Genomic DNA, 15,089 nt, shown 5'->3' on the forward strand with positions numbered 1-15,089 from the left:
TTACTATGTGCCGAGAAGCTCCTGAATCTACCACCCAGACAGTCTGTTTCTCATCAGCACACTTAACCACGGCAGTCACAAGTTGCGCTGACTTGGTGCGTTTGAAGAATTTCTTCTGTCTTTGCTGCTGCTCCTGACGCTGCTGCTGCTCCTGACGCTGCTGCTGCTCCTGTCGCTGCTGCTTGGCCGCCTCTGGACACCATTTTCTCAAATGCCGCGTTGACCCACAGCGATAGCACCGACACACAGCATAAGCGGACTCTTCACCAGACGCCGGACACGGACGTTGTTGTTGCTTCCCTTCTGGAACGCTGCTTGCATTCTTTACAAGCCGACCGCTTGCCGAAGCCTCTGAAATTAACGACCTGTCCTCCCGCTTCTGCCATTCTTCCAGCAAACGCCCAGTTACGTAATTAACAGTCAAATCTTCTTCTTTCATCGCTTCAAATGTCATGACTAGATTGTCCCAGCTTTCAGGAAGAGAGCTCAAAATTATAGACACTTTCTCCTGCTGGTCTAATACACAGTCTCTTTCTTGAAGCGCTACAAATTTCATCTGCAAACTGTGCAAATGATCTTGCATTGTAACTCCAGGCTGCAACATTGCTTTATACAACGCCTTGCGAAGAAACAGTTTGGAACCTGCTGTCTCACGCACATGAAGGTCTTTCAACGCCTTCCACACGCCTTTTGCCGACTTAATCCCTCTCACATGCGGTAACTGAGAGTCTTCCAGCCCCAAGACTATGGTGGCCCTTGCTCTTTGGTCTCTGTCCTGATCTTCATCATCAGGCTTTGCAGGTGGCTTATTTACTGCCAGCCAGAGATGGTCCCTCTGTAACACAGCCTGCATACGCTCAGACCAAAGCAAGTAGTTGTGGTCATTCAGACGCTCAAACGCCATCTGAAACGGTTGAGAAGCCATCTGAGAGCAATGTTTCCTAACAACCCAGGAACCAGCTACTCACAGCTTCCGAGAGAGAACACAGGAATCCACAGCATCCAGCAATGACACCCTGCAGCTGTTGTCTGTCTTGTGCAGTTCCACGCGTCCACAGCTTCACCAGCTTCAGCCAATCACCAGCCACAGTCTGGGACTCCCATAACCTCTTAAGACAATCATAACCTTTGGGATTTAGTGTCAGGAGTATAACGTATTCCTGGACACAGCAGAGTTAGACGCAGCCTTTCTGGAAGCTTCTGGCTGTTGTGAAATTGACTAGACAGCTCAACGCAGGAACTCAGCAACTCACTGGATAACTATATGCAGTATTTATTGATTGAAGCAACTAGCATCCATAAGTTACTATTTACAGACTTTACAAAATAAAAGAAACAAAACATAAAATCTTTTCCTCTCTCTGTCTCTCTCTCTCTCATCAACCTAACGCCACACACCAGCACCTACCACACCCTCTCAGTGAAAGCTGAGTTCTTTAAGTACTCCACTGACCAATCACAGGTGCTTGCTAATGGTCAGAGAGAGAGCAATCTGGGCTTTCTGCCAACTACTAATTGCTTATAGATAACAGCTGCATTTCCTTTCTGCAGTAGGTCACTGAAATCTCTAACAAAAATGAGATATCCAAATACATTAATGACACAACAGGGGTATTTATTTATTTTTGAGGAGGGGAGGAAAGATGAATGATGCTTTCAGAAGCAGGTAAGAGAAGTGATAATTTAAGCTGTCACAAAGCATAAATAAAATACAAACAATGGAGGATTAGGATATGGCAGTTTAGAAATATCTATATCTATCTATCTATCTATCTATCATCTATCTATCTATCTATCTATCTATCTATCTATCTATCTATCTATCTATATCTACTGTATCTATCTATCTATCCCCCCAGTCAAACCCCTGATGTGCATAACTAGTTGAAAGTAGATGTGAATTTGGTCACTAACTAATGCTGTAGTCCACTTATGTTTGAGTAAACTCCATTAACTCAAAGGGATTGAATTCTGACACACATATAGGACTGTAACATAGTTCTCTTAGAGGTACTCTTGGAGAGTAGAGTAAGGCTTGGAAACCCAAGGATCTAAGTGGCTTGCCGGTAAATCATGTTACCAGAGACTCCACTCTCAACACAGCACTCTTTCTAGTTACTGCTCCTTAACTATGGTCTCATGAGGAAGTTACAGCTCTGGTGGCGGAAAATTATTTGCCAAGTAGACACATTATGTGACCCACGAGAGCAGCACAATAAGAACAATGTGGAACAGTGATGGGAGAAAATCAGGCCAAATCTTTATTGTCTGCAGCAGGCAGAGCAAGGGTTAGCATGGTGTTGGGTCCAAGGATCAGTTCATCATTCTACAAGCCCCATGTTGATGGAATGGATCTGCCAGGTTTGGACCTCCCCAAACCTGTTCTGTGCAAGTCAGCCAGTGTTGAACCTTGCCATGGTGCAAGCCAAGCAAGCAAGGTCTCACTGGGCGACCAAGGTGCAGATTTCTACCAGGCAGATACCCCAACCTGAGCTTGGGAGTGCCATGATGAATTATGTCCTTAGGCTCCTTATGGGGACCCCCCTGTATTATGTTGATCCTGCGCAATGCCATTTCCACCCTCATACAAACAATGTTCTTCGCCTAACAAAGGAAGGCCATAATTTCACTGAGGGAAAGGTGGGGGGAAATCCCTCAACCATGTACCAATCAAGTTGAGAGAAATATCCCTTTCCAACCCTGTCAACCAGCGACCCAGAATTGCTCAGTGAAGGCTCTAACCCGAGGGTGGGCAGGCAGGGAGCTCTCCAGGCAAAATGGCCCTGAGTTCCAGGGGAAGCAGCCTTATTAAGGCATTCCCCTCTCCTTTGCAAGGGCTTATGGGACAGCTTTTCCCCATGATCCCACCACACAAACAAGATACTGGGCAAAACCTTGCCCCGTATTTTGCTGCAATCTATGGGTCACAGCACCGCCAGGCAAAGGTGTCCTGTGCTTATGGGGCATGGAGCAAAGCCTACAGTAGGCAAGGTAAAGTGAGGCTCCCTAAGTGAGTGCAGCACCATATTACAAACAAATGGAGACACTCAAGGCATTTCTCTATTCTTTGTTTAGGAATCCCCTCGGCAATAGAATAGCTCTGTTTTGTGAACATAGGACACACCAGTTATTTCCCTCCGTGTAGTGATAATGGCTGCAGCCCTGGCAATGCTTTAATTAAAACAAACTTTGCCAGAGGATTATCATGCAGATTCTTTCAGGTATGAATTCTACAGAAAATTAGCAGGAGAAATTATGTGTGACGTTATTATCACCATACAGTTTTATAATACTATAACGGTTGGTCTAAACTTCCTGTTAAATGTGTGTGTGCACTGACATTTTAAAGTGTCTTATCTTTTACTTTTAAAACAACAGCTTCATGGGGGCTCAATCAAGATGGGAACCACAGGAAAGGTCAACTCTTCACTGTGCTCCTGGTAAAAATGGTCACTGCTAGCTGTTACTCACCCTGAGTAGAAAGCTGCCATTGGCCTGATCATTACAATACATTATTATCAATATCTAGTTTGCCCCTAAGGATTAGAAATTAATTTCACTTAAGTCCCATATAATTAGGAAAATGTAAATATATGGGGGCAGCAGGAATAAGTGCACTAGCTCTGTGTCCTCTGTTGCAACCGTCTGAAGTGTGTGTGTGGACCCTGTGCACTTTATAACCCCAAAATGTGTGATATCAAAGGCTCCCTGCTTCAGGCAGCTACTTTACCAGGTGACTGAAAAAGCAGCAGAGGCAGCAGAGATATCCTGCTTCTCCAGCTGCCCTCCCTAATTGCAATGCCTGCACAGAGCCTCTCTTGGAAGCATATGCCATTAGAATCAATAGGACCGGCTTCAAATTAAATATTCCTAGGATTAGAGTGTTGGTGTTGAAATTGTTGTCTCATTTTACAGATGGCGAAGAAGTTGAGAGTTATGCAATAAAGGCTGCAGTGAGATTCAGAGACAAGTCTCTAAGTTCCAACCCAACTATCTCTCTCTCATTTACTTCCGTTCGTCCTGTTGGTTTTGATGGAAATTCAAACTTGAAAGCTCCATCCATCTACAATCTCAATGGCTCACCTGGATGTTTACCAAGTTAGCATCCTAAACAAATGGTGAAGTGCATTTAGTAGGCAGTAAGTTCTCAGGGATGGGTTTGTAGCCCCCTGTGGGAAGAGGACTTTCAAGAGGGCTATAAACAACACACTTGAAAAAGCAGTAGCAATAAACTTTATTAGGTCCTACTATCTCAGAAAGTCAGAAATAATGGTTAGAAAGAAAATAATACTTTCAAAACGGAATTGCTCTCTTTCATTTCCCAAGCTACAAAAATTATAGCCTTAAAAATAAAATAAAATAAAATAGCTCCTTCCCTCCACTTATGACCTGTGGTTTGGGATGCAAAAATCTTCCCCAGCCACTCACCGTTTTGTATCACAGAGTGAGTCAAGGGCACTTCTGTTACATGCTTTCTCTTGTTTAAACAGATCAAAGCAATTTGACGGTCAATATAAAGATTTGCTGAATTTAGAATGCTGCTATTTATGACAGGGACACAAAAGAGATTATTGCCTTAGAAGTAAATCAAACACAATGCCAATGCTTAATTACTCCAGAGTTAGCCAGCATAATGCACAAGCAAATTGCGGATTATTGCATTTAGCCATATGAACAAATAAAGACTTTGGGGAGTGGAGAGAGGTGAGGGAAATATATTCGAAACATTGCATGTCCTTACCAAGTGCATTTCATCCCCTTCAATCCACTGGGTCCAGCCACGGCCTTCTTTTTCTCCTTTCTGTACACAAAGAAGTTTATCTCCGTCCCACATCACACAGGTCTAGTAAAATGCATTAAAAAAAGTATGATGGTAACTTTTAAATTCATCAGCTAAAACCCAGTTGGGGTCAATTTCCTTTAGGAAGCAAAACTCAATACTGAATGGAGGAGCAATATTGTTGTTGTTGTTGTTGTTGCAGCTGCAGCTTCTTCCAAAAGAAGACAACTGCAGTTTTTCCAAATGAACCAATAACGAGGGAAATAAACTGGTGTAGCCTTCAGACTACCGGTAAGTGAGAAATTCATCAGAGCCTAACTCACTCATCCCAGTGGAACTTGCTATAGGATTTCTCCCTTAGAGTTCTTTGCAGAATAACACCTGGAGTCCAATGGAATGGGAAACATATCACCCTGAACAGACTATAATTTAATCTATTTATGTGATTTTTATGTTGTATAGATTATTTTATTTTGCATTTTTTAAAAACCTTAGTAGAGTTGGTTAACTATTTAAGAGGGGACCATCTTTGGTTGGGAGATATAGTGGAAGGTGAGCAGGGAAAACTAAGGGGAACTGTTGGATGTTGAAATGTGAAAATCTCGAATAAATTGTTAAAAATACCTATCTATTTGGTTCCTCCGATTTCTCTGGTTTTTTTTTTACACAGTAGATATACTCGGGTTAAAAGAAGGGGCATTTTAAAAACAATCCACAGTGAGAAAAACACATTGTAAAAGCTAAGGTACGATAAACTCCACTATAGTTCAGCTCCTGTCTTTATGCATAACCCGTTGACTCGATAGGCTGTGGAAAGGATAGACTTGGTCAACAAATGATGTGCTGAATTATAGAATCCACACAGCTTATGCTAATCGGTGCTAGTTTAACAGAAGTCAGCAGAATTACACATGCATTTAGCACAGATGTAGCCAGAAAAAAGTTGTGCCTGTCTAATGCCCAGTTCAAAAGTGGGAAATAACTAGATTCATTACAAGCACTTTGATCATTCCTCACTACCACGGATTTTGTTGACAAGGCACAAGCAGTTTTTCAACCAGCAGGAGGAGCCGCTGTTCAGCATTTTCAATCTTTGGCTACAAAGCCAATTGACCTTGGGAAAATGCAGCGGTTTTTATAGTTCCTTTTTACCAATCTTTCTTTCAAGTGATTTAGCGTGGCTTCAGAAAGACAGAAGGCAAGGGACTTCTTAACCCAGCATTCTCATAATCGATGATTTCCAGTAACCCATTTCCCCCCACCCCACCCCATCTTTGGGAAGCAATATAACTGTAGCAAGGGGTGTTTTTTTGGCTCTTTTATTAATACCAGACAGTTCAAATAAGGCACGCACCATGCTAAAGGCAACACGGTCTCCATTCACTTCAGTAATACTTGCACAGGGCTGTACAAACACTGCTAAACACAGGACCTGCGCCTGACTGAATATTCCCCGTGTCCTTCCCCACTCCTTCCCAAACACAAGACATTGGATTCAGACCAGCCAGTCCCCAAATATATAGATAGAAATACTTATTCCTGTGATAACATAAACTATAAGCCTGCAGCCTATGATCTGGCTAATTAGTTCAACAGGAAGTGGTGAGTGAAGATCTACACCAGGAGCAAAGGCGAAATAAAGATGTACCGGTAGTAGCAGCAGCACCTCCTATGAGACCAACAGTGTATCCTATTGACCAAGAGGCCACTGCAGAAATGGCATTGGGTGGGCAGATCTGGCCTCCAAGGGGTGTGCTGCAGTTGTTGTTGTTGCTGCCACCACAGCAGCAGCAGAGGATAATTCCGTGGAGGCTAGATCTGCTGCCCCTGCTGCCTGAGGTGGTCACCTCCCATTGCTTCCCTATATTGGGTGGGCCGGCCCTGCAGGGTGAGGTGATTCAAGTGGGAGAAGGGCTGCCCAACCATTGGTTGGTGAACTTCCATGGAATCAACTGTGTGGGGTGGTGATGGAAGAGGAGAACATGCCTTGGGATCGAAGCACCTGAACTTCCTGCTGAATCTATTTTAATGCTGCTGCTTTAATAAGACTGAAATTATTTCAAAACCAATGTTTTGATTTTTAGATGCATTTGTATTATTGGTTAGTGTCTTTGGTTAGTTCCTCAAAAGGTTTTTTAGCTAGCTAAATGTGGACATCTTTTTTCTTATTCTTCCGATTAATGGAGGAGATTGATCTCTGATAGGCTTAGTAGGAGAATTTAAATTAAGAGGCAGGCTGTCCTCATTGTGTTAGCTGGGTATAATGTGGGTATAACATACAGTGGTACCTCTAGTTGCGGACACGAAAAGTCTGCAACTAGAGAGGTGCTTCTGTGCAAGCGCAGAGCGCGATAGAGCGCTTCTGTGCATGCGCAAAGTACGCAGACTGCTACTGTGCACGCACGGCGAAACCCGGAAGTATACACTTCTGGGTTTGCCGCGTTCGCAAGCTGAAAAGACGCAACATGAACTTAACGCAACACAACGTATGACTGTACAGTGGTACCTCGGGTTACAGATGCTTCAGGTTACAGACTCCGCTAACCCAGAAATAGTACTTCAGGTTAAGAACTTTGCTTCAGGATGAGAACAGAAATCGCACGGTGGTGGCACAGCAGCAGCGGGAGGCCCCATTAGCTAAAGTGGTACTTCAGGTTAAGAACAGTTTCAGGTTAAGAACGGACCTCCAGAACGAATTAAGTTCTTAACCCGAGGTACCACTGCATTAGGATTTATAGAAGGTTTTAAATGGATTTGGCATACTTTTACCATCTGGCCTGAAGGAGTGGCTGGAACCGATGGTGACCTGCTGTGACTTATTTGCAAAATGTTTTGAGAATAAAATTGCTTGCTATTATACCAGGTGCCTAGCACTTTCCCTTTCCTTTTGATTCCTTTGATTCCTTCTTACAAATGTTTCATCTCTTCCACATTCACATTACCTCTATAAACATAGATCTGACAGCCTGAATTTGCTGAGGCAACATGTACACCCACCCAAAGTCAGATGCGTATAATATTTTAACACCACCTAAATTTCCTGAGACCTCTTTCACCAACTGCAGGAAAGTGAGGAAACATGAGTGCCTTTGTTTCTTAACACTTCTACTGTAATGTGCAACAGGAAAACACATATATTTAAGCTATTTCTATACTGGGAGTTCACGCTTCCCTCCCCAGTCCCATGGAGGAGATGTGCAATATGCTCCTTTGTACATTACAGTGGATGCATGAAAAGCACAAGCCATTGACACCCTGTAATTGCAAAAGAGCCCTGGACTTTTGCAGCGTTGTAATGTTACTGAAGTTCACTAATGAATTCAGAAACATTTAAATCTCAGATTAAATATGTTTAGGGAAGGCAGTCTTCCTTTTGCAATCCACATATCCTGGAGCTCTACTGGAGTTTACGCATAGAAAACAAAACGTTTTGGTTACCCCACGCCCAGGAAACTTCATTATTCTTTGCTAACTAGAATGTTTTGCATGGTGGCTCCTAGCTCGAAGATGCGCATTTTCTTTAAAATGTAATTTAGTTTCATAGCTTCTAGTACTAATACTGCTGGTTCCATTTCCAATTGCGCATGAAACATAATAAATCTTCCCTGTTGAAATTCACTCTCTTAAAATAAACATGCTTCTTTAAATTATTGTAAGTGTTTCCCAGTGGCGCTCAGCATCAACAACATAAGCGACCAGAACGCTGCCTATGGGAAAAGAACAGGCAAGGATAACTGTGCACAGCAGGCAGAGAGAATTCCCTAGAAGGCAACATGTGTTCACCCTGGAGATAACACCTGTCTTGAAAGCTGAACAACTCTCCCCGTTTCTAAACTTTGAGCGGATACACTTCTCATCCCTTAAGAGTATACCACTTAGAAAACAAAACAGCTTGTTAACAAAAGACACCATGGGAGTGAAATATCAACTAGTACTTGGTGCGGCTTGTCAGGATGCTAGATATAAATTCTCTGATGGAAGACAGATCTCACAACACCTTTAGCTACAGTTTCCCGATAGAATTATCTGCTGCATGGGCACTGCAGTTATCCCTGGCCAAGGGTGATTTCTTTGCCCGCTGTGGGTTTTACATTAAAACGTGTTGAAAACCAAACAGTTAAAGGCAAACCAAGGCAGTAGCAGCCATGGGAGGAACTCTGTATGTGAACACACCACCACCACCACCACCACCACAACAACAACAACAACACAAAAACAACAAGAATTGGCCCCAACAAATTGGTGGTATCTCAGCTCAGGTGTTCCTGGATGAAAAGGATTATTTTAGATCCATTTCCATTTGGATTCAGGCCTGGTTATGAAATTAAGACAGCCGTTGTTGCCTTGGTTCATCTAGTTGATGCATTTTATCCCTCTTGATGCACTGTTTTTGACTGTTCCATTGTCTTAAACTTCTTTCTTACTGCTGCTAGCCACCTTGAGCATCATTTGGTAGGATACAAAGCTAACAAACAAATTTGGAAGGAGACATTACCAGAGACCTATGGTGTGTTCTGTGTATGTGTATAACATTTAGGTTTATTTGCAAATATAAAGCTGAGCATAGATTAAGACACACAGCACAGCACTTCCGCAAGCAGCAATTTCCCTGCCCCTGCATCAGTTCTCCACAGAGAGGCACTCCTTCCTTCACAGATGCTTGCAGCTAGAGGTGAAGGAATCTTGTCAGTTTCCGTTTCACATTTGCTTTGACTACTGCAATGCCCTTTACATAGGGCTTCCCTTGAATTTTGCCTGAAAGCTGCAGCTAGTGCAAAACATTACTGAATGGTTGCTGTTTGGGGCAACCTCTCACCAACATCTCCGTTGAAAGGGGTGCACTGACTGCCAATTTGCTACCATGCTAGATTCAAGGTATTGCTATTGATGTATCAAGCTCGATGCAGTTCTGCAGCAGGGTACCTAGAAGCTGTTCCCCTTACAGTACATTCCATCACATGCACATGGTGGTGGTGCTACACAACAAAGTGGGAAAGCATGCTGTGACTACTTGAAGCGTGCATTTTAACTGTTTTATAGCCTGGTTCTGTACACTTCTTGCATATTCTCTGAATGTAGAGTGGTTTATGAATTCTAAAGAAATATACCCCCCCCATAACCTGTAGGAGAATTTCAGTCTAGCTTAGCCCAGTCTGCTTCCTTTCATACAGATCTTGTGTAACAAATGTGCACATGGGTTTTCATGCAGACTTACTGAGATCCACCCCTCCACCCACTTGAAGAAAAATCAGCCACACATATTGAGGCATTAGCTAGAAATAACCCTAACAAAAGACAGTTATGACCATGAACTGCCGGCCATGCCCACATAATACATAATGTTAGGGTACTGTATGCACTTTCCAAGCACTTAATCAGCTTAACTTAACTAATGTGACTAAACTAAGAATTTGATGGTGTAGGACCGTTTGTGTTTGATTGATTTCAGTTAAAGCTAACATTGGTGTTGACAGAGAGTCGTGCATGCTGTTACATATCTCGTCTTCCATTTTAAAACAGTATGCAGAAAAGTAACTGGAAAAAGGACACACACGGTTCTTTTTTAAGATCAGACTGGTCAGAAATAAGCATTTTTGTGTTTTTATATTGAAAACCACCCTGTAAGCCTTGGATGAAGTATATTTCAGGAAGTTTTTAATGTCTGATGCTGTATTTTGTTGGAAGCAGTCCAGAGTGGCTGGGGCAATCCAGTCAGATGGGTGGGGTAAAATGAATGAATGTGATCATTCTGAAGTTTGACATGTGCCTATGCATGCACACGGAAGTATCCATTTTCTGCCAAGTTTCCTTACAACCATTTCCTCAAAATACATGCATGGAGAGTCAATGTTGGAAATGCTAAGGACAGGCTGCGAATGCTGTGCGATCTGTTAGCACATTTCCTTGCTTTCCTCACTTCTCGAATTTCAACTAAATGCCAAATCATTGCAAGTTATGAGCAGGGTAGGAATGGATTGTAGTGGATTGTCTGCAACCCATATTGCTTTGGCATTCACTACAGGGAAGAAAAAGAAAGTCCACTTGTATCTCACTATTGTGGAGGAACAAATCAATTTTATGGCATGCCTGTTTGTCTCAACGGCTTGTGGGCTGCGTGTGACAAGGTCTATAATTCTATCATGAGGATGCTAAAAGATGCACCTGGGCTAGAAAGACCACATTAGCTAGTCCAGGTATGATCAAGGATCAAGATACAGACCGTGTACATGAAAAAGGCTCACAATAATAATTTTCTGCCTCTCTTTTTTTGGCATATCAGCATTCTGAGGCATCCCTCCCTTTTATATTGTTTGGGTTCATCGGTGAACTGTAGCATGGTGACTCTCTTAAAAGCCTTTGGAAACATGACAGTCTGAATGAAGAATAGGTTTGAAAAAACATGTAATTGGATAAAAAAGCAGAATGCTTCAAAACACTTTTCAGACACATTTTGCAGCCTGCAGCAGATATGGAGGGGGGGGGGACTCTTAATAGTATACATGCCATACATGATTTAATCTTTAAAGCCTTAAACAGTGTATGATCTGGGGATCCTTGGTGGCACCTAAAATCACAGACTTCTCAGACATGTTCACTTGGTGCCTTCTTTGCCATTTTTTTGAAGGTGCCAGATGAAATCTACCCTGTTCTTTAAGCTGGTATCGTTTTTAGGCTGTAATTCAGGGGTGGGAGCCTGATTTGGACAATGCATTGGATCCTTTCCTTCCCTTCTCTACCCCTCATGGGCCAAATTTGACAGGTGAGTTGGGCTACCTACTTATGAATCATCTGATGTCCGGGAATAATAGACAGGACTTCAAAGCCCTACACAGGGCTTGCAAAGAGGAAATTTGGTTCTGCAGCAAATCCAGCCAACCTGATGTCAGATGTATGCTGTCAGATATATGGTAGGGGGCATGGTTTGGGGGCAAATGGCCTCACAAGCTGAACTTGACGGTGACCCATGGGCTGGAGATTCCTCATCCTTGCTATATTTCCATGCACCCTTACTTGAGCCATTAAATGCAACAGGGCTGACTTCACATTTATTTGTTGCTTTTTTAAAACTGGGAATTTGCTCGCTGATCATACCGTTTTATTTGTCAAGTCATTTATTGAGTTGCATTTTTATATACTGGAAATGACTGGAGGCCATCTTCTTGATGAAAGGAGGGGTGTACCATGCTATCAATCAATAAACAACCAAGACAAGGCTTATGAGAAGATACAAATTTGATGAACTACTGCATAAAGCATGCAGTTCCAATTTGCTGAGCAGACTGCTAGGCTAGTGCTGTGCTGTCTCCCTTGGGGTTTTTCAAAAAGATATTTGCTCCCTGTGAAAGAAATCTTTTTCCTGCATCTTTTATGGGGAGTAATAGAACTTTGCTCCCCCCCCCAAAAAAAACCCACCACCCAAAACATGAGTGTTTGTGTGTGTTGCATTTATCTTTTAAACTTGACAAGGTGGCCAAAGGGGTCTTTCTTTAACTTTTCCAAGTTACCACTAGTACCTATAGGGTAGAGACGTAAAAACACATAAAAATCTGTTTGAAATTTATATACAACATGACTGAAGTACAGTGTATGTATGTAACTCAGCCACTAGCCCCATGTGGTATCAATGAGAATTGTGACATATAATACTAATGATGAACTTCCCTCCAAACACAGAGTACATGTATAACTCATCCCCCCCTTTATTTTAATGGTAGCAATTTGTTTTACCTGCTTTTCTGTCAATCTAATAGGAATATAATTAGTGGAATCTGTGACTCCTTTATACAACTCCTTTGTAGGCGTAGATGCTTTTACTGCCCATTGCATGGCTGTCTCCGGGCTCCTGACAGTAAGTAAATTGTCACCAGCTTATGTATGCTTGAAAACACCAGCTCCATGCAAATTACAGCAGTTATGATATTGCTTTCAATGCAGGTTAACTTTTAATTTCAGCAATTAGTAAAAACAAAACAAAGCTGCTGTCTAGATCATTTGTATTCCCCTTAGTGCAACTTGACTAGGCCAGTAAGCTAAAGCCATATTGACTTAAGGTCAGGAATATGGATGTTTGCAGCTTACCGAAGTATTCATCAAAATAATTGCTTTATCAGAAAACAATGTATTTTTGCCTTATGATCTACATGCAAGAGCACTGGAAACATTTATTTACAGAGCATCAATGCCTTATTCGCAGGTTAAGTACCACACCTGATCTATTTGACTGCTTAAAATATTGCATTTCTGGCTGAAAGACAACAATATGGAACAAAGCAGTATGTCTTCTTGAGAGATAACAAAAGTCTACTCCCCTTAGCAGGTTTCATTTTGTACCATCCAAGCTTCTATCAAAAACCTGTTATTGGTTTCCCTTCCCATAGGGAAGTGCTGTATCTTTTTGAGCGTTTCTTCTTAGCAACATCCACTAATAGCATCTCGATTTCATAATGAAGCCAATCGGTTTAACTGATTTCATGTACCTCCACATTGTCAATGTTTGTGTTCCATTTCTGGACTGTTTGATGCAAAATCCTGCACCTTCGCTAAAACTACTTTACTAGGTTTGCCCTCCTATTACAATATGTAATGGGTCCAAGTGACACCAAAAGGTTTATCATGTTTCTATGATTGAGATGATTTTGGCCAAACTGCGGGAGGCAGTGGAGGATAGGGGTGCCTGGCGTGCTCTGGTCCATGGGGTCATGAAGAGTCGGACACGACTGAACGACTGAACAACAACAAATGATTGAGATGGTTCACTACAATGACAACTATTATACACTACCATCATCTCTACCCAAGCTGGATATGCATAAGTGGGAACCTAAGAATGATTACTGTATGATTTACTTGTTGGGTTGCATCTCCCCATATGAACCAACCTGGATCCTGCAATCATGATCTGAGGCCCTTCTTCACAATTTCTCAGAAGACACCATTTCTCCACAAGAGTTCTGTTCTGGAAAATGGCAATACGAGAATGGTCATTTTCTTTCTTTCTTTCTTTCTTTCTTTCTTTCTTTCTTTCTTTCTTTTTCTTTCTTTCTTTCTTTCATGTGTGTTGCTTTTAATTAAAAACATTATTAGAAATACAAGGTTTGTAGAGAAGTTTGGTTTTCTGAGAAGTTGTTGCATTAATCCCGAAGCAGCAGCTGGGAATAAGAATGGCTCTCCCCCTTAATGAGGGAGCCCAGTTCTACTGGGGAGCTTGCCTAGCACCACCAGATCTCTGCTCCCTTTTCCATCCCATCCCATGAGGGAACTCTCACAGGAGGTACCAGACCACAGTTGAACAGAGATGGTGGTGAAGCCCAGAAGCAGATGCTTGATCCTCCCAAGCTCTGTTGCTCAGTGAGCAAGTGAGAGAGAGACAAGGAGAGCTTTGGCATCTTGTGCATGCTGTGCGTGTCTTGTTTGTCCCATGGAGATGCCATAGAACAACACACAAATAGACAGTGTGGCTAGTCTTCTGCTTTTTTTTGGGGGGGGGGAAAGGGTAACTAGCTTGACATTAACGTGAACTCTTTGCAACACCAGAAGTAACTCAAGCCCCTCTCCAAAGAAGGAAACCAAAACCCAGCCCTGCACCTCCAATCCATAGCCTCTGGAATGGGAACAATTTCTTATTTCTGATTATCTCTGGCTGATCCTCATCTGGGTAAACTGGCTCCTCCTGGAGCTTCCAGATCTCTGGGGGAAGGTCCTTCAGTTTCTCCAGTGGAAAGCAGTGGAAAGAGGTGTCGTTAAATATGTCCAAGTACTGAGGGTGAGAAGGAAGGGCTTTTTCATCTGTTGCTACTGAAACCTTTGCAATGTAACTGTAGTCCTTTTGGAATATCCTGCTCAGCACCCTCTCTTAAATGCCCTTGAAGCTGTTCTCTAAGATGACCGTTTTGGAAAGGGCCTCTATGGACCAGTTGCTCCAGAGCAGGTTGTTATAGAGAGCTTTCCCGCAGTGGACCATGTAGAAGATGGTAGGATCATGGATGCAGCGTTTTCCCTCCTTGAGCTCCTCAAGCAGCACCAGGAGGAAGGCCAGCTGGTATTGTGCTTGGATGCAAGAGGAGAAGTTCCTAATGCCATAACACACACACTGCAAAACCTGAGCTCTGCTGCGGCTGGGCTCCTCCTGCAGCTGGGAGCTGGGCTCAAGAACTGACTCAGCTGGTGGTGTGAGCTTCAGCTTCTCGGAGGCAGAGAGGGCTTTCTCCATGGAAGGCCTGGTTGCCCCCTTCCCTGCTCCTGGGTGTTTGGGGAGGGATTTTAAGATGGTTCTGAGGCTTGAATTCCAGAAATCTGAGCTCTGCAGTTC

At 42.8% G+C, this 15,089-nt stretch overlaps 1 protein-coding gene across 1 annotated transcript in view; it reads right to left on the minus strand.

Annotated features, from left to right (window-relative positions):
- The window catches only part of RBP1 (retinol binding protein 1), a 36,819-nt gene that overhangs the window by 5,497 nt on the left and 16,233 nt on the right, over positions 1-15,089 (minus strand). Inside the window, exon 3 of the mRNA XM_033150238.1 lies at positions 4,742-4,843. Within this exon, the coding sequence (XP_033006129.1) occupies positions 4,742-4,843 (102 nt within the window). The remainder of the gene's footprint in view (positions 1-4,741; positions 4,844-15,089) is intronic.

This window comes from Lacerta agilis, chromosome 5, assembly GCF_009819535.1.
Source record: "Lacerta agilis isolate rLacAgi1 chromosome 5, rLacAgi1.pri, whole genome shotgun sequence".
Lineage (NCBI taxonomy): Eukaryota > Metazoa > Chordata > Lepidosauria > Squamata > Lacertidae > Lacerta > Lacerta agilis.